The sequence below is a fragment of the Rhododendron vialii genome, chromosome 1a (genome assembly GCF_030253575.1).
Source record: "Rhododendron vialii isolate Sample 1 chromosome 1a, ASM3025357v1".
NCBI lineage: Eukaryota > Viridiplantae > Streptophyta > Magnoliopsida > Ericales > Ericaceae > Rhododendron > Rhododendron vialii.
In genome coordinates, this window is record NC_080557.1 from 18,271,827 (window position 1) to 18,296,143 (window position 24,317).

A 24,317-nucleotide genomic window follows, 5' to 3' on the forward strand; every position below is an offset into this window, starting at 1 on the left:
CAGATTGGGGGTGTTCCAGATGCGCAATAAAAAAAACTTTTAGAAAAAGAAGGTTTTTCAAGTTTAAATATAATGAAAATGAAAAATATTTTTTTAATTTTTTTTACACCGTTTAAAAGATCTCGATGAGATCTATCAAACAAGATCCATATTGATAGAAGAATTATTTGCGTAAACACATAATTTTTGAGCTTGAAAAACCTTCTTTTTTAAAAAAAGAACTTTAACAAAGAAACTGGAACAACCTATCGGCTTAGGACTTTGATGGGATTAATAGTGGAGGGATGTAATGCTACATAAGTTCAGCAGATTGAATCGGCTTAGGGCCGGTTTCACTCAAACTTAAAGAATTATCTTTAGCGTCATTCTATTTGATTTTTTTAATTTTAGAATAAATTATTTGTCTTGATGAGTTGAATTCAAAAAATTGAAAACTATGACGAGAATAAAAAAAATTCTAAAGACGAAAAAAAAAATTCAATAAATGTGTCTTCAGTATTTTTCATGATTTTTTTTTTCTGAATTGTTTTTAACTTTTGTTCACATTTAAATATTTTGCAATTCCTATTGTAAAGACGAATGATTATCTAAAAAAAAAAATGGAAAAAAGCTAAAATAAATTTCACCCAATTGGTATAGCACCGATCGATTTCATTAACAATAAATTTAATCCAAACTCACCCTCAATGATAAGCACGCATCCACTAGTACTCTTGTAAAATCCACAATTAGGAGATTATGTTTAAAAACCATGTTTAATCTGGATCACGATAGTTAATCCAATTCCGAAGGTTAGATCACTTGTTCACAATAATTTCATGGGTCCATCCGGAGTAGCACAAAATCCTTCATTATGTAATTCCCACGGAAAAATAAGTGTTGAATTTTATTTTATGAAATGAACATAAATTTGAAATTATATTTACCGTCTATTTAAAAGAACAAAATGTAACTCGTTCACATGACTATTGATGCCTGATCAAACTAATTGTTCGCAATACCAAGAGATTTATGGACTAAATGACTGAAATTATCGGCGTTGTTTCGAAATGAGCCAACAAAATAGAAGTATGGAGGGTATGAAGACACGGAACTATCTGGTTCTGTTTTCATTTTAAATGCTATACAGAGAAAGGCACCTTTTTTTGTCAATTTGATAGGAGAGATTATTTACATCATGTACAAATTACAAAGTACGAAGTGTAAACCACAGACATTACATTAACTGTGTGGAATCCATAAGACAACCAAGCCCAACAAAATAAACCAATACAAGAAATAAGCCAATCATATGGGAGAAACAAAGAGCGGAAAGAATAGTAAGGGGAGAAAGTAATCGATTCATGCCTTCGATAAGATTCGACCACCCATATAGGAATGTACAAGAGTGGCCAACTAAGCTAGCTAGACCCAGGTGATTAGATCAAGATACTCGACTCCGATAAATTATTTGTTTCTAGGATTTATTGATATCGTAAATGGGAAAATAACACTACTCCCTCCGTCCCTATTTAATTGTTCACTACGATTTTGCGTGCATTTTTCAACGGTTTATATCTCTCGACATATATTATGTTTTTGAAATCATTGTCTTATAGAAAAAATTGAGATCTATCAAACAAGATCCATATTGCATATATTTAGTAATATGCGTCGAGAGATATAAGTCGTTGAAAATGCTCGCAAAATCGTAGTGGACAATTAAATGGGGACGGAGGGAGTACCGTTATAATCTTGAGCGAAAGCTGCAAAACTACATTGATTCTTTGAATCATTGAGGTATAATGCTATATATTAAAAGCTTAATCCTCATTAATAAATCCGTTGTAGTCTAGTTGGTTAGGATACTCGGCTCTCACCCGAGAGACCCGGGTTCAAGTCCCGGCAACGGAACTTTTTATTTTTCTTCTTTTCAGTGCGGCCAATGCTAAAAGGAAAAATATTTCAACAATCAATTTTGTTCGATTTCTTGCTAGAAAATTAACAAAAAAAATCGATTGCCAATACATACCTTACCAAAAAAGTGTGCACTCGCTTACTAAGATTGATCATACTTCAAAATCAACTAGTAAAAGTAATTTAACGATCTACTAAATTTTTTTAAAGTATAATTGTTACATTTCTCTGCAATTAAAATTTTTTTTGACCAAAAAAAAAGAAGAAGAGGTAGCAGGCCAGGCCCCTAGCTCCTATACACGTCTACCACTTGATGGTAAGCTAATTTGTGTTGCTTCATTTTCCGAAATGCAATTGAGAATAACTGGGAAATTACAAATAGTCTCCCCCTTCCTCTGAACGCCGACTTTGTCTTTTTCGTTTTCGTTTTCTACTTCTTCCCCCTCCTCTTCGGCTAATAGATGGGGAGGAAGCTCCGAATCCCTGCGTTCCCATTCATCCATGTCCATGCCCCAATCAAGGTAATCAACACCTACCATTGTTAGAGCTTCAATGGAAATTGACATGATTTGCATTTGTGGCTTATAAATGTTGGTAAGAACCTTTGCTGGTTCAAAACAGAACTCAGAAGTGTTTTTAACACAAGGCACTCGTAGGACACACGTATTTATATGCAATTCGGTTTGAAAATCAAACTATTTTTCTTTTCAAAATTCAAGAGAGTTAAAATGAGCGTCAAATGTCAATATCTTCTCAAGAAATTTGAGAACGAGGAAATAGAGCAACATTCTCGTGACTCTTTTCCCCCCCACAGCAGAAATGTTTATGTAGTGCAGAGTATGAGGTCTGATATGACGAGTTAATCCTTGCCTATAGATGATGAAAGTTGTGATGCGAGAGCACAACAGTCATCGGCTTTGGCAGATGGGAAGATTTGAAAACGAGTGCGTTAAATGAACCAACTTATTCGAGCCCGACTGAACCGACTCAACTTAACTTTGGCTCGTTTAAAACTTGCTCTATGTTTACGCTGGTTTAGAACATCGGGCTCCGAGTGTGATTCGTTTGAAATAAACTCGACTAATAAACAAATCGAGACTGTAAAATTTGTTTAATACTCTACTTGACTATTTTCGTGAGGAGGGAGAAATTTGAATTGATTTATTACTAGGATTATAAAGCAACAATCTTGTGACTCTTTTTTCCCCATGGCAAATAAAATGTTTATGCAGTGCACATTATGAGGTTAGATGTAGCACTTTTTTGAACTTATTTTTTGAATTAACGATGATGTATTGTAAGAGAATAATTTTTTTCGTAAAACAAAAAATAAGTACTTAAAAAATAAAAATCTTGGCAGAAACGGGCATAATGCTGCTTGTCTCAGTCTAATGATTCCGCTATACTCCTCTACTTGGGGGCAGGGAAGAGGTGAGAATCGGCTGTTTAATGAATCAAGCTACTCGAGTTAGGTTTGACGTGATTTGATCTTATTAGGAAAATTCATTCTAGTTCCACTTTATCAAAATAAATACTCGATAAGTTCACTTTACTTCAAAGAACTCAAGCTCTTCCAAGTCAATTTTCGTTTGACATTTGCTCGTAATGATTAGACTAATAAATTTTACGTACATTATTCCAGATCTACTTTTTTGAGATTGTTCTATATTTTATTACTTTTTTATTCTCCCCGTCAAGTCCACAATTTAAGTTGAGAAAAACAATCAGACTACCGCTCATGGCCCCCTTTCCTCACCCATATGCGTGTGGTATGAGAGGAGCAGTTTGAGATTAGTTCGAGGTTCACGTACGTAAATTGACCCGAGACAACTTACTTTAAAAAAAAAAAAAACAGACAATCTGAAGTTAGATGTAGCATCTACGACGTAGTAGTATTGGCAAATGGCAAAAAATCATTAATTAGTACTTCTGTTAAGAACGTGAGAAAGCTAGTACTTCTATTAATCTTTAATTACGTGGATATTAACCATTGAGGAGGTGGATAATGTGCACGTACCCCCAAAAATTAAGGTGGGCGAACAAAATTGTAGGTATACAGTGAAATGATGATGTTTCGATAATAAGTTGGAGTTACGAAATGAGACACTTAGAAAAGGACGGATGAAATATTTGATAGGGGAAAGACTAAAAAGAGAGATCATTTGGTTAAAATTGTGATTGATGGGGAAAAAGATATTACCATTTGATTTGAATTGCAATTTGCTACAATTGAAGGGGAAACAAGGTAGCCATGGTTGCTGTTGATGGAATTAAGTGTGGTGGCACCAATTCATTTACCAAAAAAAAAAAAAAGGAATCTATTTAATTCTTTGGACCTAATGAAGAAGAGTAAGAACGAACCAATCAATTAAAGGGTAATCTTTCGGAAGGATAGCACCAATTGCTTTTGCTTGCCAAAATTGAACGGATTTTAAAATTTGCCTTTTTCCTTTATTTTCATCTTATTTCTTTATTCATGTTAAGCGTTCTTGTAATAGGGTAGCCTATTCATTGGCTAAGCGATCCCTATTAGGTGCTAGACTGGAGTGTTGGGGGGTCCTGTCTCCCAACATCTCACTACTCTTGCCCGTGATGATATTCGGTTCTCCGACCATTCTTTGTCTTAATAAAATCATCTCTTCTTCCGTGAAAATAAAAGAAGGAATGGTTATGCATTAGAGGTGGCAATTACAAACCAAAATTTTAAATCCGTCCAAATTCGCCCACTTATAACCCAATCCAATCCGCCCATATTATATAATGGGTTGTTATTGGGTTGAACCCATGTAAATCCATATTTACGTGGGTTTATATGAGTTGTAAATGAGTTCAATATGGGTTGAAATTAAAAGACTCATTTCTTATACAAAAGTTAACTATTGTTGAACAAAAAATCCTCGCCGTACCAGACTGAATTCGGCCTTCATTTTGAACGACCAAAAAATAAAAGTTGGTCTTCACTATTCAATCCAATCAAATTCATCCGCACAAATTCTCTCTCTCTCTCTCTATTCAATCCAATCAAATTCATCCACACAAATTCTCTCTCTCTCTCTCTCTCTCTCTCTCTCTCTCTCTCTCTCTCTCTCTCTCTCTCCAATCCCTTGAGCTCCTCTTGACCGTGATAAGATAATTACAAGACCAATCCCATGAGCTCCTCTCTCTTTTTTGGGCTTTTTTCGTTTTGTCTTTGCGACAAGTATTTTACGTTTTTTGATTGGCTCCAATCAGAAAAGTAAAAAATTATGACTTTTACCCAAATATTTTTAAAAACATCCAAGATAAAGCCCAAAAAGCCGGTTGTTGGGATTTATCTTGAATATTACAAAAAATATTAGGGTAAAAGTAAAAGAAAAAATTACTTTTTTGATTCTCTCGTCAAGACAAACTAAAAGGGTAAAAAGTTTGTCGCAAAACAAACAAATATAAAAAAAATTGAATAGAGAAAAAAAAGGTCACTTGATTTTTTAATCCAAACCTAAGCAGTGGCTTTGACGAACACAACGAAAACCAAAACTTTACAATCGGTGCAATCATTGCCTTCCAGACAATTCTCTGATGCGGCCTCTGATTCCTCGTCGAAGTTACGTTACTGTTTGGAATGGAAAAAAAAAAGTAAAAACCTGATTTTTTAAAAAGTTTTTTTAGCCTCTAATTGCTTCATTTTTATTCAAAAAAAAATTGAGTTTTAATCATAAAATTTTACTTTTCTGAATCCCCTTATTGAGACAAATCAAAGAGAGGGGGAAAGAAAAAAAAGAAGAAGAGGAAAACAGATCGGGTTGGGTGGGATTAGCTTTGGCTTGACCCATATTCGACCCGACCCGTTTCAACCAATTTACCTTTTGACCCATATTCGACCCGCGACCAAAAAGAAGAAGAGGAAAACAGGTCGGGTCGGGCGGGTTTGGCTTTGGCTTGACCCATATTCGACTCGACCCGTTTCAACCCATTTACCTTTTGACCCATATTCGACCCTCGACCTGTTTCAACCCACCCATCCTTTTTCTGCAAGGAAGAGCAAGCAGTGTTATCTAATGCATGAGAGTATATGGTTTCCTACCATAGACCAAAGTTGTCAATTCCGTTCTGTACCATACATGGTACACATAAGTAGGTGTTTCATACTACCCTAAATACCAGCCTGTACTGGTCAATACCAGGCTTGTACTAAAATCTCGGCCGAAATGAAAAAAATTGTGTATTTTTTTCTTTTTCTTAAAAATTGCTTGAATTTTAAGACTATTCAACAAAAATTTGAGTCTATTATAGGTAATCATCTTAATTTGTCATTAGGACTAATTTTAAAGTATATCAATGTGTTAGAACTTAGTTTATAAATTTACTTTGAGTTTCTTTGGTTTTTTAAAAATATATTAAAACTACGTAAAATATCTGTTACGGTTAATCCGGAACGATACTGAGATAGACATTGGCACCAATACGTACCATCCCAATAGATCTGGGCAAAATGAGGCCCTTAGATGTTCGGGCTTGGCCTGTTTCTGGAGTTTGGCCTTTGGCCCTCCTGGATTTGTGGGTTTTGCTCCTTTTGGTGTTTTATGTCGAGAGCCTTCTTGGCTGGTCCTTCTTGGATTGACAATGGCCCAATAGGTCCTGCACAAAGTTGAGCCCGTATATCATAGCCCAATAGGTCCTGCCAAGTATTTTCATGACAAAACTACCCCTCGGATGAAAAAACAAAACAACGCGATACAGAAGTGATACATCTCTCATCAAAAGAGAGGCGATACGGAAGAGAGAGAAGGCGATCAAGGAAGACGATCAAGAAGACGATCAAGGAAGACGATCGAGAAGACGATTAAGGAAGACGACCGACAAGACGATCTAGGAAGACCGCTAGTGGATTGCAAGCACAATGACCCGGTTTAAAAGTACGTATTTCAAAACATATTTTCTGTAATTTTATCAAGTTGCATAGTTCTTTGAGTGCTTGTCATTCGCCAAAAGACTTGTGCAATGTCGTCATTTTCTTTAATTTTATCAAGTTGCCTAGCTCTTTGAGTACGTATTTTCAGATTTGTGAGGATTTGTAACAGTATTAACATCTTTTCAAAGAACATAGACAAAATAAACGAGGAATTACACCATAGACTTATGAACCTCCTTCCCTAAATCCAGATTTAGTTCTTGACCACAAGCCTTGAGAACAGATGGGTATGTGAAAGTATCAGGTCTAATTCCCACATTCACCATTTGCCCTTAGGTGGATAGAGCCTAACGCGTTCACCATTTACTACGAATTGCAACCCAAGGTCAGATGCTTTAGTCTCGATGTATGCCAGGTGTGGGGAAGTGGATGATGCTTGGAAGTTGTTTGACGAAATGCCCAAAAAGGATGTATGTTCCCATATGGGTTCACTGATACTGGGGAAGGAGATTCACTGATACTACGAATTGTAAAATGACTTTTTGTAAGGAAAATCATGAGCCCTTACGTTAATTTGCACCTTGCGTTATTTGTAGCACTGTCATAAGCCCTTACCTGAAATTCGACAGGGCATGGGATCAATTCATGGATTTTTTTAACTGAGTTATGTTATGTTTCACCACTGATTGTATTTGTGCGTGCAGACTTTTTATTATGCTCTCATAAGATCTCCTTTAAAATTATGCAGAGCGGGCAAGGAGAGATATACATTCAAACAGTAAAAAACCGGCAGAAGCATAGAAACACAAGAATATGACTCAAACTTAGATACACCCGATGAGGTCAAAACCCCAACAGCACAAGCACATGTCACGAGTTGAGACAAACAAGGAGTACGCAGCAAGGCAAAATAGTTGAAATAAGTTATGCTCAAGCAAACCAGGAAAAGTCTAGAGCAAGAGGAGAGACACAAACTCAATATCAACTTAGACCAAGATCAGAAAAACAATTAGCAACCAACATCGAAGAAGATGAACTGATAACCCGATCACAGCCGGTGAAAAAAAGGTCAAGAAAAGTGGCTGAAAAAGAGAGCACACAACAACGAGTAAGCTTGAATAGGTCCAACCTGCAGGGCATGATTAGGTTGATCAAAGATACCGAACTCAATCCCAAACATATAGCTTGCCTCAAAAAAACACCTTTTTGGTTATTGATTGAAGCAATTGTGAACAAGAAGTTGGTAAGTGATCATTGTAGAAAGGTTGATGAAGTTATTGTGAAAGTTATGAAGTCCTATGATGAACGTACAAAAAGTTTTAGATTGGGTGACAAGAAAGTGACCCTCAAGGATAATCATGTGAAGTTGATTTTTGGAATTTGCTGTGGAAATGAAGAGATGACAGAAACAAACATTAGCAAAGAAGACACTGCATTAGCTAAGAGGTTGGGCATCAAAGAGCCAAGGTTAACAACTACAACAATGAAGGAAAAGATAAAAGAACTAAAGAGTAGAACAAGCCAGAAGATATTGAAGACGTTGTCAGATTGTTCTGTCTTTTCCTTTGTGTCACATTGCTCTTTTTGACAAGTGGAACAACGGTGAATTGGTCGTTTGTTTATTACATGGAAGACCTAGCAAAGGTAAAACAGTACAATTGGGCAGGAGCTATTACAGATTATTTGATGAAGTCCATTCACAAAAATCATAAGGAGCTCAATGAATTGCATGGATGTTCTTTGCTTTTAATGGTATGTGCTGATCTTTTACGATTTCATTATTATTATGGATGGTGCTATGTGATATCTGAACATGCATTACTAAATAATTTTCTTTTAGCTCTTGCTACTAGACTGCAGTTTTATTCAGACCAAAAAAGTATTAGACTGTAGTTTTATTCAGACTGGAAACGTTGGCAAATATGATTTATTCTTCCTTGCCTAATGTACTTTGATTATTGGAGCCCCTCTATTTGTAAAGTGTATTAGAATATTTTTTTTAAGGTCATTTCTGTGATTCTGAATAATGCAGTTTTAAAATTTAGAACTTTCAGCTATTATGGATTTTTCAGTGCTAAACTATGACATTTCTTTTGGCAGTTTTGACTTTGTGAGCAGACTAAAGTTCTACAACAAAAGAATGCAGATGCAGTTCTAAGATTACTTAAATGGAACATTTCAGAGCTTCGGGACGTACTTAGGGATTTTGATCAATTGAACCAACTTCCGGCTGATTAAGTAATACTTATCACCATTAATTGTTAATTGTCAGTATTAACTCCTTTTCTGTCTGAAAACACTTAAAATTCTCTTTGACACAAGTTAGAATGCCAAATTGTGTTTCACAGGTAAGTGATACCAAGTACGGGAAACAGATAAAGAACAAAAGATCTACAACAATCTTGGAAGTGAACAAGAATGTGGAGAAATAGAAGCTCTTGAACTGGAGGTTGAAAAAGTAAGAATGAGTGTTGATGGTGAATCTCCTCAACAAGTTAAAGGTTCTAGAGAAGCAAGGGTTGAAAAAGGGGCAACACAACTCAAACAAGATGTCACATCAGAAATTGAAAAAGAACAAAGGACTGAAGTACTCCTCCGTGGGGAACAAGCTGAAATTTATGGAACTTAAAGAGGAGAAAGCACTAGAGGAGAGTGTGCTAGAGTGGGCTTCATGGCTGAACAAGGAAGTGGACAAGGGCTAGATGATTTTAACACTCCCTCCAACCCGTCATTGGAAGTTGATTCGCCAAGGTACAAGTTCACTATGGTGCATGACAGCATTGGCCTTGAATCACGAGAAGATCATTTGTCACAAATAGATTCCGGTTCAACATTAGTTCCAAATACCTATAATGAGATATCGTTGGATAATATTTGTGGAACAATATTGCACCAATCAAAAAAGGATGCAATTGCAGTTATTGATGAACTGAACAAAAGGATTGAACTCTTGGAGAAGGAAAAAAAGAGCATGGAGAATGAAATCTTGGAAGTTCATGAAGAAAAGCAAAAAACTCTTCAACATCAAAAGGAGGAAATTGAAATTCTGAAGCGGGAACTTGAAGAGAAGGATTTGTACATCTCCAAATTATGCAAGAAAAACGAAGCCCTTGAAAAACTCTACAAGCAGTATGAGGAACAAGTTCAACATTATGAAACACATGAGTTAACACAAGGATATAATGTTGAAACGGAAAGACAAGTGCATCAAGTGACACAGAAGGCCACATTTGACACTATAAAGGAACTGCGGGAAGAGAGAGATCAGTTGGAGGGGAAATTGATAAACATTAAAATTCATGAAGTGACACAACAAATAAGGGCTGAAAAAGTGCTTCAAATTTCAAAGAAGAAAAGTTCACCGTCAAAGTTTAAGAGAGTGAAAGAAAGAGATGATAGAAAGACAAATTTCTGTGAGAACTATGTGTATGGAAAGTTAAAGAGGAAAAGTCCGCAAGTAGAGTTTGTTGATGTAGACGACTTCCAAGAAACTTCTTTGGCAATTCAAGTGCAAAAGCCAAAAAAGAAACTGAAGGACTTGAAGAAGTGCAATACTGAGATGTCAAAACTCATTCGTATAGAAACTTGGTTGGCAATTGAACAACTTTGGAAGACAGGAAATTCTAGGTAAATTTATCTTTAAAACTATTGCATGTTTTTAATTTGAAATGTTTATATCATGTTAATTGACAACATGACTAAGGCAAAGCTAAGTTGGTACCTTTTGTGTTCTATATCTATTGCTTGTGTCTTGTGTGTCCTATGTCCTATTCTACCTTTTGCTCGAGCTGCTCTCATGAAGTGTACACCAAATGACAAAGTTAGTGTGTCTTCTATGTGTCCTGTTTCTTGTCCTATTATTAACAGTGTTAATAATTGAACAAAATTGTAGAACCTCATTTCAATCCTCCTCCTCTATTGGTTAACAGTGTTAATAATTGAACAAAACCATAGAATTCGTAGAGAAAGTATTATTCATCTTTTAATGACTTTTCGAAACAGTTTTCCATGGAGTTTCAAACCTTACATGGAGTCAAGCTTGAAATTCGTCTTTCTATCATCTCTTTCTTTCACTCTCTTAAACTTTGATGTTGGAGGAGGGGGCAACCAATGCCACATAATCTAAGCACCAATCATAGGTATGTTTAACTTAGTGGAATCAAAGGTGGACATCTATTCTTTGTTCAACTGTGTTTAGCAAAAACAAAAGATTGGGGAACTCCAAAAAAATTGAACACAACAACAGCAACTCAACGAGTAAAATCAAATATGGTCACATCCTCAAGAACGATTTTCTGATTTTAGATCCACTGAACCTAAGTTTGTACCATTGTCGTAGTTTTGCCCGATATGGAACTTAGTTTCAAGCGACAGTCTCCTAATGCTACCTTAAAATTTGACTCTGTGAAATGACACATAATGGATTTAGAATCTAGATTCCATGGTGAACCCATTCAGGCACTGCCAACGCCCAATAAAGTTTCGCTGTGATAGCTATAACATGACACATTAACAAGTATTCTGCTCTCAAGAAGTGTACACCAAAATGACAAAGTTTGTGTGTCTTATATATGTCCTGTTTCTTGTCCTATTATTAACAGTGTCCCTCTTCATGTTCATCTGAAAGTATTATTCATCTGTTAATGACTTTTCGAAACAGTTTTCCATGGAGTTTAACACTGTTAATCGTGGTCTTGTATACTGTAGAGAAAATATTATTCATCTGTTAATGACCTTTCGAAACAGTTTTCCATGGAGTTTCAAACCTGACATGGAGTCAAGCTTGAATTGATAGCCCTTTTTTGAGATGATGTGATCTTCTCTTTTGTAACCATTGGGATTGTATTGCTTGCAGTTTCTGTTTAATCTTCACATTTTTTCTTTCAAAACTTTTGATTAACTTTTGAAAACACTTTGCGATATGCAATGCTGTAATATGGAGTTCTGAAGTTGACATGCTACACATTGAAGTTGAAGACATACAAAACCTGTTGTTTGAAGATGCAATATCTAACCGGGTAAAAATGTTAAGACACTTTTCTTTTTGTGTTTAGACTGTTTGCCTGAACTTGCTCTCCTATACATAGCTATATGTAAAAATCTTGACATTCTATTCTTTTTGTGTAGATGTAAACTGTTTTAATCGTGTTTCATTGATAAAAAATTAAAAACAGTGTCTAGATGCATATGTAAATGAGCTCATGAAAAACCATTCTGACGTTGTGCCGAAGTTTGACTTGAATACTCCAGTACCGAAATCATTCATCTTCAGCAGCTTCTTCCTGGTAACAAACTAAAAGTTTTTTTAAAGAATTGTATTTTTCACATACACATTGAATACTCCAGTATTGAAATCATTTGTTTTTGTTTTGTGTGCAAATAGGACACGATCCGAAACAAAGACCAAAACAAAGTGAAGGCAATGCTTGGAAAAGTAATGAGAAAATCTGTAGGGGCAAGATTTCTTCTTTTTCCAATACTCATTCGATTCCATTGGACATTGCTTGTTCTTGATAAAGACGAAGGATGTTGGAAGTTCTATAACTCTCTTAAACCTAGAAGTGGAAAAGATGAATATTGTAATGCAACAAATCTCTTGGTAAGCAAAACCTGTTAATGAAATATCCTACTCTTAACTCTAAAAGCACTTTTTTAAGAGCTGCGCATTGTTTGTTTCCTTCTAAAATAGAGGCAAGTTGTTGCGGCATATGTCAACATTGACCAAAGAGAACCCTGCAAAAGAAATATTACTGACAAAGTGGAGATTCAGAAAAATTGCCCCCAACAACCGACGGGAAGGAAAGTATTGTTTATAATTTTTTATCAAAAGAAACTCCAACTACTATTAATTCGCAATGTTAGTTCTCAATCTTAATCGACTGAATTCTAAATTCTTGCAGTGTTGATTGTGCGATTGTCGTCTTTTCGATAATCAAGAAGTATCTGTCAAATGAAGAGCAAACAAGTCAAATAACACAAGCAGAATGCAGGAAAATCAGAGCAGACTTGATACATTTATTCGTGCACTGTTGATAATATTGCGTATTCTATTGGTGTATTAAGTCTCACTAGCCCATACTCTTTGACTTTTAATTCTTAGAACTTGCAACTGTTAGCAAGGTTAGAAAGGTTAACAAGGTTTAATTTCTGGAACTTTAGACTATTAGCATGTGCACCTTTCTGTTTCAGTGCAAATTTACCAAGGTTTAGTAAGGTTTCAAGTTCTGCATATACCTTGTTGTTTCAAGTATAAAATGTAATGTACTATGCTTGTGTCTATTCCTTGCACTCATTTTGCTATGTTTATGTCTGCTCCTTGCAATGTATGACAAAGCTAAGTTGGTACCTGTTGTGTCCTGTGTCTTGTGTGTTACTATTGGTGTCTTATGTGTTATTATGGTTTTCATGCCTTGGACACACCTCTCGAGGTCTAGTGGATGTTGGAAGTAGTAGAACGTGACTTGCGGGTTCTCGTTCGGATCCCGGGTTCGGAGCTCCAGCTGACTGGTTGAGAAAGGACCCGCAGTCTTTTCTAGGATGACTCCCGCGTGGATATCCAGGTTCAAAAGTGGGTTGATTTCATTGGAAACCAGTGTGAAGTGCTAGGCTGTTTGCAAAATGTGAAGAAGATTAAATTCTCATTTAAACAGGGACAATCTGAACATGTGTGCATTTGCTTCGAGCGTGGAATTATGTATCTTCAATAAAGTGTAGATACCAAAGTGGTGTTAGGTTATTGCTCAATGTGTCTGGTAATACTAGTTTTACTCATGATGTCCGGTAATACTAGTTCTCTTTGTAAGAAGAAATTTTTACAGAGACAAAGAAATTATTGAATTGATGTGTAAGCTTGAATGCATTTAAGTCAAACTGTGATACTTGTCGCAGTTCTAAAATCACAATTGATGTGTAAGCTTGAATTTGCTGCAAGTTTTGTTTGGATTCACTAACCACTGATTTGTAATCTTTCTTATGCTCACACATTCTGGGAAAACTATACATGAGAAAGCTTTCTTATCAGTAACTTCTTATCTGAGCACTATTCAATTAACACTGTTAATCAAAAAGAGAATGGTATATGACCAAGTTGAAATACATTTAACACTGTAAATTAAAGAAGAAAGTTATATCATAATATTGATTAACAGTGTTAAATGACCAGCTTTCTTTTCGAAAGAAAGAGTTAAAAGCCTGCGGTGTTCAACCGGGGTTCCAATCGTCGTCTTCTTTGCTTTGCGAGCAAAAATCAAAAGCTAGGGAAAAATACTAACTAATAGAAAAACCTTAACGAAGAAAAGGGCCATGACCAGTGCATAAGGAAGAATAAATGAGCGCAATGCAATTAACACTGTTAATTAAAGGAGAAAGATATACCATAATATTGATTAACAGTGTTAAATGATTAGTTTTCTTTTCTAAAGAAATGGTTAAAAGAGTGCGGTGTTCGACCAGGGTTCCAATCGTCGTTCTCTTTGCTTTGCAAGCAACAATCAAAAAGTTAGGAAAAAATAATAACTAATAGAAAACCTTAATTAAGAAAAGGGCCATGATTTGTGCGTAATGAAGAATATTGGAAGAGCGCAATGCAATTAACACTGTTAATTAAAAGAGAAAAATATATCACAATATTGATTAACAGTGTTAAATGACCAGCATTCTTTTCTAAAGAAGGGTTAAAAGCTTGCGGTGTTCGACCGGGGTTCCAATTGTCGTGTTTTGCGCTTTGCTAGGAAAAAATAGTCGCTACAGAAAAGCTTAACAAAAAAAAGGGGGCATGACTTGTGCGTAAGAAAGAATAACTGAAGAGCGCAATGCAATCAACGTTGTTAATTAAAGGAAAAAGTAGTTACACTTTGATTAACAGTGTTAAATGACCCGCTTTCCTTTCGAAAGAAAGTGTTAAAAGCGTGTGGTGTTCAACCAGGGTTCAATCCTCATCCTCTATGCTTTGCGAGCAACAGTCAAGTGCTAGGAAATATAATAGCTACAGTATCCCTTAATGAAGAAAAGAGGCATGACTGGTGTGTAAGGAAGAGTAACTGAAAAACGCAATGCAATTAACACTGTTAATTTAAGGAGAAAGTTATATCATACTATTGATTAACAGTGTTAAATGACCAGCTTTCTTTTTGAAAGAAAGGGTTAATCAGAAACTCATCTTTCTTGTGTAGTTTGAACAACCAAGCCAGAAATATATCAAACATAATAGCATATGGTAGTATACTCTTCATCCATAATTTCTAACATGAAAAGCAACACTAGGAGGATATGCACAGAATCCGCAATTAAAACACTAACGAGATTGCAAACATGAGACACCATATCCAAAGCCTTGAAACAGGACAGCATCACAAAAGTATTACCATCAGCAATTTCAATATAATACCATAGAACCAATTTGGGAGAGGGTTTTATTTTTCTACTGCCACCACTAGACACAAAAGACACTAAAGTTTCAGATAAAGACTCAACAAGACTAAAGACACTAAAGTTTCGGACAAAGACTCAATAGGACTCAGACCAGACACAAAAAGACAATAAAGTTTCGGACAAAGACTCAACAGAACTCGCGAGGGCACATAATGAGACAGGACAAAGCAATATAATTCGTATCCACTTTGCATATCTTCAATCAGCAGCACTCTTCCAAACTCATATCCACTTTGCATATCTTCAATCAGCAGCCCTAAAGTCTTCTTTGCAGGTCTTTCGGTTGTGTCTTCCAACCTTCCCACACCTGCTGCACTGTATTGGTCTGATCTTCTCGCCATTTGACCGAAGCCTTTTCTTTCGAGGTCGTCCAGATGGCTTCCTTGACAATGGTGGAAGAATGGTATCCTCATTGCCACCTGGTGCAGGCTTCCACAAGGTAGGTATCGGATATATTGGCAGTGAGTACACCTCACGGTACGTCTCAACCATATAGTAAGGATCGACATAGTTTTGCAAGTCCTTTCCACTATTGTAAATGGCACAAACTGCATGGCAACACGAGAAACATCTAAACTGCCACTCGAAGCACGAGCATGTCTGATTGGAGAGATTTACCATTACCGAAGGATTAGAAAGGACTTCGAAGACATCAGTAGTTGAGCGCTTTACATTCCATGACTTTGAAACATGAAATGAGTTCTCCAGCTCTTTGTTCATGTTCGGACAGATAGAAAAGTTCCATTTTGCAGCAACTTGACTTCTTTTAGCAATATTCTCCATCATTTTCACACGGATTCGGTCAACGAGCTGTGTCACCGGAAGATGACGCTCCTCCTTGATCCAATTGTTGAAGCACTCCGCCAAGTTTGAGCACATCTCTCCATACCGTTTACCAGGGAAAAACGCACATGCCCAGTGTTCTTTTGGCATCCTTGACAAGAACGTTATAACCCTACCCTTACCCTGGCTCTTCAAATCAGTAATGAGATCATCGAACATCTTCTTATTCAGCGCATGAGCGCACAAACTAAATAGGCTAACTAAGTGTTCCTTAAAACCACCTTTCAGACCACTCAAAGCATGTCTCAAATTCATTTTTAGGTGATACAAGCAATATGAATGGGGACTCCGTGGGAATATGTTAGCAATTCCGCTACATATTCCATCATTTCTATCAGAAAAGAAAACAATGTCCCTCTCATTACTCAAAATATCATGCAGCTTACCTAAAAACCAACTCCAACTAACATTTGTTTCGGCGTCAACAGTAGAAAAGCAAATAGGAAACAAACCTGCAAAAAAACAAAAGAAAGACACTTAATAGAGTAGACAGCGCACAATTTATTCACTCTTTGAACGACAGAAATCCATATCCAAACTTATGAAGCATACAAAGCATGCGAATTGAAAATAACACGAATAGAATCCTAAATAGATATTGGTGATGAAAGGATCAGGCCAAACCTTTGAACACACGATCTAGGATAAAAATAAAACTCTCATCAAGTTGTTTTGAAAGGTTAGTGACAGATGAATTGTGCCAAACATTTGTTAAACAATATTCATATTAACAACCCCAAGAGGATACTGCACTTGCAATGACACAAAAACAAAATGTTTACTAAACCATGATATAAGACTGTATGCTAAAATACTACGAAAAAGTAAAGAAAAAATAAATTTACATGGGCAAAGCATACAAAGGATGGAAAGACTCGACTCTGAAAACACAGTCATTGCAACTTTCAATTGTTCCAGCAGGTTTACATGGTTTCAGTTGTGGCCTATTTTCAGTGCATGTTTAGCAGGTTTATTTCAATCTTTCAATTGATGCATATGCATTTCTGTTTCATAAATTAACTTACCTTTGTTACCATCTTTCGCTGATGCAGCCAGCATGCAACCCTTATGCCTCGCCTTCAAGAATGTCCCGTCAAGAAATAACATAGGTCTACAATGATTGAAACCGTAGATACTAGCCCCAAATGCAACAAACATCCTCACAAAATGCTTGGTTTGGGGATCAAAGTCGATATCGAACACACTATCTGGATTGGAACTCCTAGCTGCTTCAACCCACCAACGCAATTCGTCAAATGACATGGAATAATCTCCAAACACATCAGCCTTAGATTTTTCAACACCAGTCCAAGCTCTCTTGTAACTAATTGATAGCCCATAAAGTCTCTTCATGTCATCAAGAACATCAACTGGACGCTTTTGTGGCCGTGAATGAACCTCCTCCAAAACAAGCTTTCCAATCAAAGAAGAACTCGCACGCGAGTGTTTCACATTGAAAGCGGAAACATCACAATCATGGACATTGTTCAACTTCCTAATATAGAAAAAACAGCTTAGTTTATCCACCCTACAATGTACGATCCATGGGCAACCTGATCTTTTATTCCTACAAATAGCTGTGACCCTTTTTTTGTCGTTCTTGACGAAGTCATACTCAAAACCACAGTGCATCGCATATTTTGCTAACGTATCCTGAAATTCCACAACCCCACCAGCAAATTTCTGCCTCACTTCCCTAATGAGCGCACTCCATCTAGCAGATAACAAAACCGACTCTTTATGCATACAAAAACTTGGCACCCACTCAGGCTCTTGTTTATCTACATCCATCTTCCAATCCCTACGTAAAGTAGCCAACTGTTGATCACCACCAGCGCCACCACAACCACTATTAGAACCACCACCACCACCACTTGTACTACCAGCATCAAAGACTGATACCTTAACACGATTCAACCCACTACTGGACACCAACTCAAACATCACATCTAAATCGTCATCATTCCGCAACATGCAGAAACGATCAGTTTCCAAACTATATGAAAGTCCTACTTCCCCAGCTTTCAAACCATTCCACCTAACAATGAGTTTATCCACCAATTGTGCACAGCTATTTTTATGAAAAATCCTAATTCCACAACTCTCTCCACGGTAGTTACACAAAAAAATCAATGAATCCATCTGCAAAATCATTTAACTTAGTCAAGAACGAAGAGTATATCCTGTAACCACGACCACGTACAATTCTTTGCATACATAACAGACAATTAACGCAATTAACAATGTTAATTGATCACGAATACTATATATCACATAACCACATGCAATTCTTTACAAAACATAATCAACTATTAGCGTTGTTAATTACGCACTACAGATTGACAGTGTTAATTGACCTCATATGGATTACGTTTTGTAAATAACGATGTAATTCTTTGCATACATAATCAGACTATTAACGCATGCAATCAATCAACAAAAAACAACTGATTCAAAGGTAAAAATGAAGCACATTATCATCGAAGAAAACTCTGGCAAATCTCTTGCAAATCTCGTGGACAGGAGGAGAATGTGGTGTGCTATTCTCCACACTAGATAATCTCTAAAAAGTAAATGTGGAATACAGCTATTACACTATCTCCCAAGCACCATTATTGAGGAAGAAAACGAACAGCAACACATATACATATTTGACAGTGTTAATTAACATCATATGGATTACGTTTTGTAAATAACGATGTAATTCTTTGCATACATAAGCACACTATTAATGCATGCAATCAATCAACCAATCACAAAATACTGATTCAAAGGTAAAATCGAAGCACATTATCATCGAAGAAATCTCTGGCAAATCTCTCACAAATCTCGTGGACAGGAGGAGAATGTGGTGTGCTATTCTCCGCACTAGATAATCTCTAAAAAGTAGATGTGGAATACAACTATTACACTATCTCCCAAGCACCATTACTGAAGAAGAAAACGCACAGCCACACAGATACAAATTGAACTTTGAAGAGGTGTGAAGGAGAGGAGGAGAAGACCAGTTCAAAGCATGAGATTGATCACCGCCGGAATGCTTCAGCCTCTGGATCGTAGGAATCGCCGGAGAAGACCAGATCAAAGCATGATTTCTCTGGATCAAAGGAATCGCCGCTCTGAGAAGACCAGTACTCTCAATGTTTTTCAGATTTGATTTAAAACCCTTAAAACCGTTCTCTGGGGTTTTATTTGTTTTTAAAAGGGGTAAAAATGTAAAATACCCCCCACAGGACCCATAAGGAATTGCACTCTGTTAAAAAAGGATCTAGTGGGCTATGAAATAGAAAAATAGGAGCGGCCCAGAATTTCTACTTTTATGTCAACCTTCGATTGATTTCCTCTCCCCTCTCCCCCCACTCGATGTACCCATTATTAAGTTTTCCTAATAATTTTTTTGCCTTTTCAAAAAAAAAAAAAATGGTATGCTTGCCAATACAAAATTCTTAACTTTGCCATAGACTACTACTTCCCTTGATAAGAAGCTCTTCATTGTCTAGCCTATAATAAAAAAACCTTTTAAACCTTAATTGTGGATTACCCAATTAGACTATCACCCAATTAGACTATCAACCTTTTTTACAACTTGCCCTCTTAGAGTCTATGAATTTTTTTTATCTTAAAAAAAAGGTTTTCGTATCATTACAATCATAATAACCCCTGTAGAATTACAACAAAAGAAGTCCCACATTGAGATAGTTTCAAAGGGGCCAAAACGCTCCTACTTCGATCTAGAGCTCGCAAGACCCTAAAATGTCTCATCATCCCACATTATTTTTAGAAAAGAAAATACATCAAAACACCAAAAACAGTATGTTGGAAAGAGCCAACCACACCCTAACAATGGGCTAAGCCCATTAAGTGTCGGCTCCAATATTTGGACTGTCCTAACCCAACCTTATGTTTTGTTGCCCACATAATTTTTAGTCATACAAGCAAAAAACATACAAGCATAAAAAAAAATCAAAATTACATTGTTCTTTTAGCTTGAATAACAAAAAAGAAGAAGAAGTCAATATCAAAATGTAAACCCCTGGTTATAGTACTTTATGAGTAGCACGTACGATCAGATTCAAAGAAAACAACTTCTTGTATTTTTTGAAGCAAAATTTTCAATTGAGTCATCGTACTTTACTTATCCAAAAACTCGAGCCTGTTTCACTAACTTTTGGTTTTTTAGCTTTTTGGGCTTTTTTGTTGATATATGTGAAGAGAATGACCTTTTTCGTTGGAGCTCTTTTTTTCCTTGTGGGTCTTGGCGGGTGTGTTTGGTTTCGGTGTTTTGTTTGTCTGGCCTTTTGGTGGCTTGTGGGTGATTTTTAGGTTTTGGCGGTGTTGATGCTGTTGGATCTGTTTTTGTTTTGGTCTTGAGGCTTGATTGTTGTTTGCTTGTTTTCAGGTCGGTTTTCTTTGGGTTTATGGTATTCGGTTGGCGTTTTGCCTTCTTTGCCGTTGTTCTTCGATGGTCTCGGGTGGCTTTTGCCGGGTTGCCTTTGTTCCGTTGAATCTTTGTAATCGTTTATAAAGATTAATAAAAAAAAATTTGCTATTGCAAAAAAAAACAAAAAAGCCTCAAATGCCAAAAAATGCTCTTTGTAGAACGACGCCTCCCTATTTTTAATTGAAATCATAGCCAATCTTTTAAATCTCTCTTGCGAAACGGTAGTTTGAAGGTAAAAATAAAAACCATATTAGCTTGCTCGAAAGAACCAGTTTAATCAAATGTAAAAAAAAATATCACTATATATACATTGCTGATGTGTTTTTTTTTTTAAATCGAAAATTATCAACAAAGTAATTTGATTTTCGTAATATTGTGTGTGGATTGGGTGAAAATCAAAAAGAGGTAAGACAAAAATGAAAAGATAAAGGCAAAAGACGGTAGTGCCACGCCTAGAAATCAAACACAACTTGTCTGGAACTTATAGAGCTTCCTTTGACCACAACACCAAAGAACCAGTTTACACTACCATGGGAAACTTTTTAAGATTTATATCTAATTTAATTAACGTGTCTGAAAATCGAGGCGTTACAGGTCAAGCCCCTTAGTCTATGATTTAGTATCACTTAACTCCTTTTGTTACTCTTTCCTTCAGATTTGAGTGTGAAACTCCATGTCATGCATCATGTCATATGACTAATTTATTGCAATATGTCCCTTTTTCCTTGTGAGGAAATTCTGTAGTTAAAAAAAAAATGTTTTGCTAGAAAATTGTGTAGTATAATGTAGGAGCTTGAAAATTGTTTTGTATAAAATTAGTATAATAATCACCATAAAACTACGGCATTCTATGTACTCGAGGGATAAGTCGAGGCAAAATGTTTCATACACCGTTGATAAGCAAAAAAAACTAGAACATTCTGAATAATACGTATCGGAATAGAAAAAAAAAAGAAGGTGTTGAAATCCAATCTATCTTACTATCTAGAACTTATGTTGAGGAAATAAGCATATTATTTCAACTTGAGTTACTGGTGGTAATGAGCTAAGTATAACTTCATTACGAGGACTGTATCCTCAGCTCCTCGACGGTTATCCTTGGGATCCAGTTGCTCGCAGCGGCATTGGACTGTTTGCTTGTTGTCTGTGGTGGCTAATTAATTGGTTGGTGGTTTCAAAGTGGTGGCGGTGGCGGTGCGTAGGTGGGGAGGGGTTAGGGTGGTGGTGTTGGGATGGAGGTGGATGGTAGCGGTTTGGGATATGGTGGGGCTGGGGTGTGGTGGTTGGTGACGTTCTTGGATAGTGGAGGCAGCGGTGCTTGAAAGTTTTGGTTATTGATTTGAGTCAGGTCCACGAGGCTTAGGGTTTATTTTTTGGAAGCCCTCTGGGTGTTGGTGGGCTTTGACCCTTTGTTTTTTTCTTTTTTCTCCTTTTCCCGACTTGATGTATCATTTGTGAAGTGTTCTTAATAAAACTTTTGTTGCCTATAAAAAAAATGTATAACTTCATTATGCTTAAAATTAATTGTGTTTGATGCAAAAACTAACGTTGACTTTGTACAGTACTGGCAGCCAACAAAGGAATATATGCTTTTGACTACCATGTCGTCGATGTAGGCCATCATGGTGTCACCGAGCAGACGCTCAAACATCTTGGTTATCATTCGCTGAAAGGTGGCTCCGGCGTTTTTCAGGCCGAAGGGCATAACGAGATATCCAAAGATCCCGTGAGGGGTGATGAAGGCTGTATTTTCAACGTCGCCTTCGCTCATGGCAATCTGATGGTAGCCCCGGTAGGCGTCCAGGAAGCTGAGTCGGGCGTGGCCGGCCGTGACGTCGACGAGCTGGTCGATCCGCGGGAGGGGGAAGAAGTCTTTCGGGCAAGCATCATTGAGGTTGGAATAATCAACGCAGACTCGCCACTTACCGTTCTTCTTTTTGACCACGACGGTGTTTGCTAGCCATCTAGGGTATTGCACTTCTCGGATAGCCTTTGCATTTAGGAGCCGGTTGACTTCGTCTATGACGGCCTCAGAGTGGATCGGGGAGGATCGCCGTGCTTTTTGCACAACGGGGCTCTTGGCTTGGTCAATGTTGAGCTCATGGTAGATAAACGAGGAGTCGACCTCGGGCATTTCATATGGGGTCCATGCGAATACTTCAATGTTCCTTTTAAGGAAATCGAGCGTCTCGCTCTTGTCGGAATCGCTGAGTGAGGAACCGATGAGAAAGAAACGAGAACCGTCTTCGGTGATTAGAAAGGTGACGAGGTCTTCTTCAGATTTCTCGTCGGCAGGTCTGCCGACGTCTTCTAGAATTGGGTCCTCGGGAACCTCGATGAAGTTGACCCGGGAGGTCTGCTTACTGCTTCGGACCGCGTTGACGTAACATCTTTTGGCCGCGGTTTGGTCTCCGTATATGTCTTCTTGTCGCCCATTGGTGCTGATGAAACGGACCACCTGGTGATAAGTGGAGGCGATGGCCTTTAGTTTGTGTAGCCAGGTACGTCCAACGATTGCATTATATGGGCTAGGAACATCGACCACCATAAATTCCATGTCGAGGACCATTGAACCGGCACGAACGGGGAGAGAGATCATTCCGAGGGGCCATACCGGGGCTCCGCTGAACCCAATGAGGGGGACTTCAGAAGGATGGAGGTCAGTATCCGAGAGTTTCAGGTCTTTAAATAGAGAGTAGTACATGACCTCGGCGGAGCTACATTGATCAACGAGGATGTGTCGGACGTTAAAGGTTCCAATACGCAGCGTGACCACAAGGGCGTCATTATGAGGTAGCTAGACGCGGTTAAGGTCCTTTTCGGTAAAGGTGATGGTCCACTTGGAGCCGTCGTCTGTTTTTGGGCGCTTGGGCTCGGGACCAACCATCATGACGCGCTTGGAGGAAGTGGCGTCATATAGTTCGGCGCGAAGGACGCGAGCGGCTTCGGAATCGAGAGGGCCGTGAATAACATGAATCGTTCGAACTTCTTCTTCGGTGCTGCCTTCTAGGCGCTGCGCCCGGGCCTTGGTTTTTTCGTGGTCAATGAGGTTATCAAGGTGACCCTCCGCGACAAGCTGCTCTAAGTAAGACTTAAAGGGTTTGCAAGCGGTGGTGAAATGACCTTGTTCATTGTGGTAACTGCACCGAACGATAGGGTTTTTGATCTTCTCGTTTTCGGTTCCAAGCTTCTGATTTGGGAAGGAGAAAAAGGGCTAATCCTTTATTGTTCTATGATCCGGTAGATAGGAATGGTAAAGACGGTTTTTTTGGCGTTGAAATCATTTGGCTTCGATCCCTTCCGTGGGGACTGCTTGATGTTGTTGACCTGTTTCTTCGAGATCGAGACGGGTATGAGAGCCGGGGCGGGGACCGAAGCAGATGCTGTTTTTGAACTTGTGGATTTCCCGATGCCCCTCTCGGCCTTGGACTCGATGAGCTGGCACCAGACCTCGATACGGGTCATGAGGTCCTTCATAGAGCTGGGCTTGTGGCGGGCGAGGTCATCGTAGACCTGTTCGTCTTGGGAGGTTAGTCCGAGTTTGAATCCCCGGGCCGAGATGAGACCATCACAGCCTTCTATTTCGTTAAACAACTCCCAGTAGCGACCAGCGTGCTGTCGGAGTGTTTCGTCGTTTCATTTTCGGAGAGCAAGGAGAGAATCAATTTCTTTCTCGTGCTTGTTGCTCGTAACGAACCGAGCCATGAAGGCATCGCAGAGGGAGTCGAAAGAAGAAATCGACCGTGCTGGGAGCTGGTCGAACCATGTGAGACCCAGGTTGCCGAGACTGGCAGGGAAAACCTTACATAAGAAAGC

The 24,317-nt window shown here is 37.8% G+C and overlaps 2 protein-coding genes and 1 non-coding gene across 3 annotated transcripts; all 3 read left to right on the top strand.

Annotated features, from left to right (window-relative positions):
• The first annotated feature begins 1,820 nt into the window (after nt 1-1,820).
• On the top strand, nt 1,821-1,893 carry TRNAE-CUC (transfer RNA glutamic acid (anticodon CUC)). Its single transcript has one exon. It is a non-coding gene; the product is annotated as a tRNA-Glu (tRNA).
• A 5,843-nt stretch (nt 1,894-7,736) lies between these two features.
• On the top strand, nt 7,737-10,450 carry LOC131318163 (uncharacterized). The gene is made up of 3 exons (XM_058347972.1): nt 7,737-8,539; nt 8,888-9,025; nt 9,136-10,450. Exon 3 carries the CDS (start codon nt 9,459-9,461, stop codon nt 10,416-10,418), a length of 960 nt encoding a protein of 319 aa, XP_058203955.1. The 5' UTR covers nt 7,737-8,539; nt 8,888-9,025; nt 9,136-9,458; the 3' UTR covers nt 10,419-10,450.
• Nucleotides 10,451-11,721: 1,271 nt separating this feature from the next.
• Nucleotides 11,722-12,694, top strand: LOC131318169 (uncharacterized). The gene is made up of 4 exons (XM_058347984.1): nt 11,722-11,805; nt 11,962-12,072; nt 12,171-12,386; nt 12,477-12,694. The coding sequence occupies exons 1-4, from the start codon at nt 11,743-11,745 to the stop codon at nt 12,660-12,662; spliced, it is 576 nt and encodes a 191-aa protein (XP_058203967.1). The 5' UTR covers nt 11,722-11,742; the 3' UTR covers nt 12,663-12,694.
• Nucleotides 12,695-24,317: the final 11,623 nt, after the last annotated feature.

Coding starts and splice junctions, on each gene's coding strand:
- LOC131318169 (XM_058347984.1), top strand. CDS start 11,743: ATGCTACACATTGAAGTTGAAGACATACAAAACCTGTTGTTTGAAGAT. Junction 12,073..12,170: donor TCTTCAGCAGCTTCTTCCTG/GTAACAAACTAA, acceptor GTGTGCAAATAG/GACACGATCCGAAACAAAGA. Junction 12,387..12,476: donor GTAATGCAACAAATCTCTTG/GTAAGCAAAACC, acceptor CTTCTAAAATAG/AGGCAAGTTGTTGCGGCATA.
- LOC131318163 (XM_058347972.1), top strand. CDS start 9,459: ATGGCTGAACAAGGAAGTGGACAAGGGCTAGATGATTTTAACACTCCC.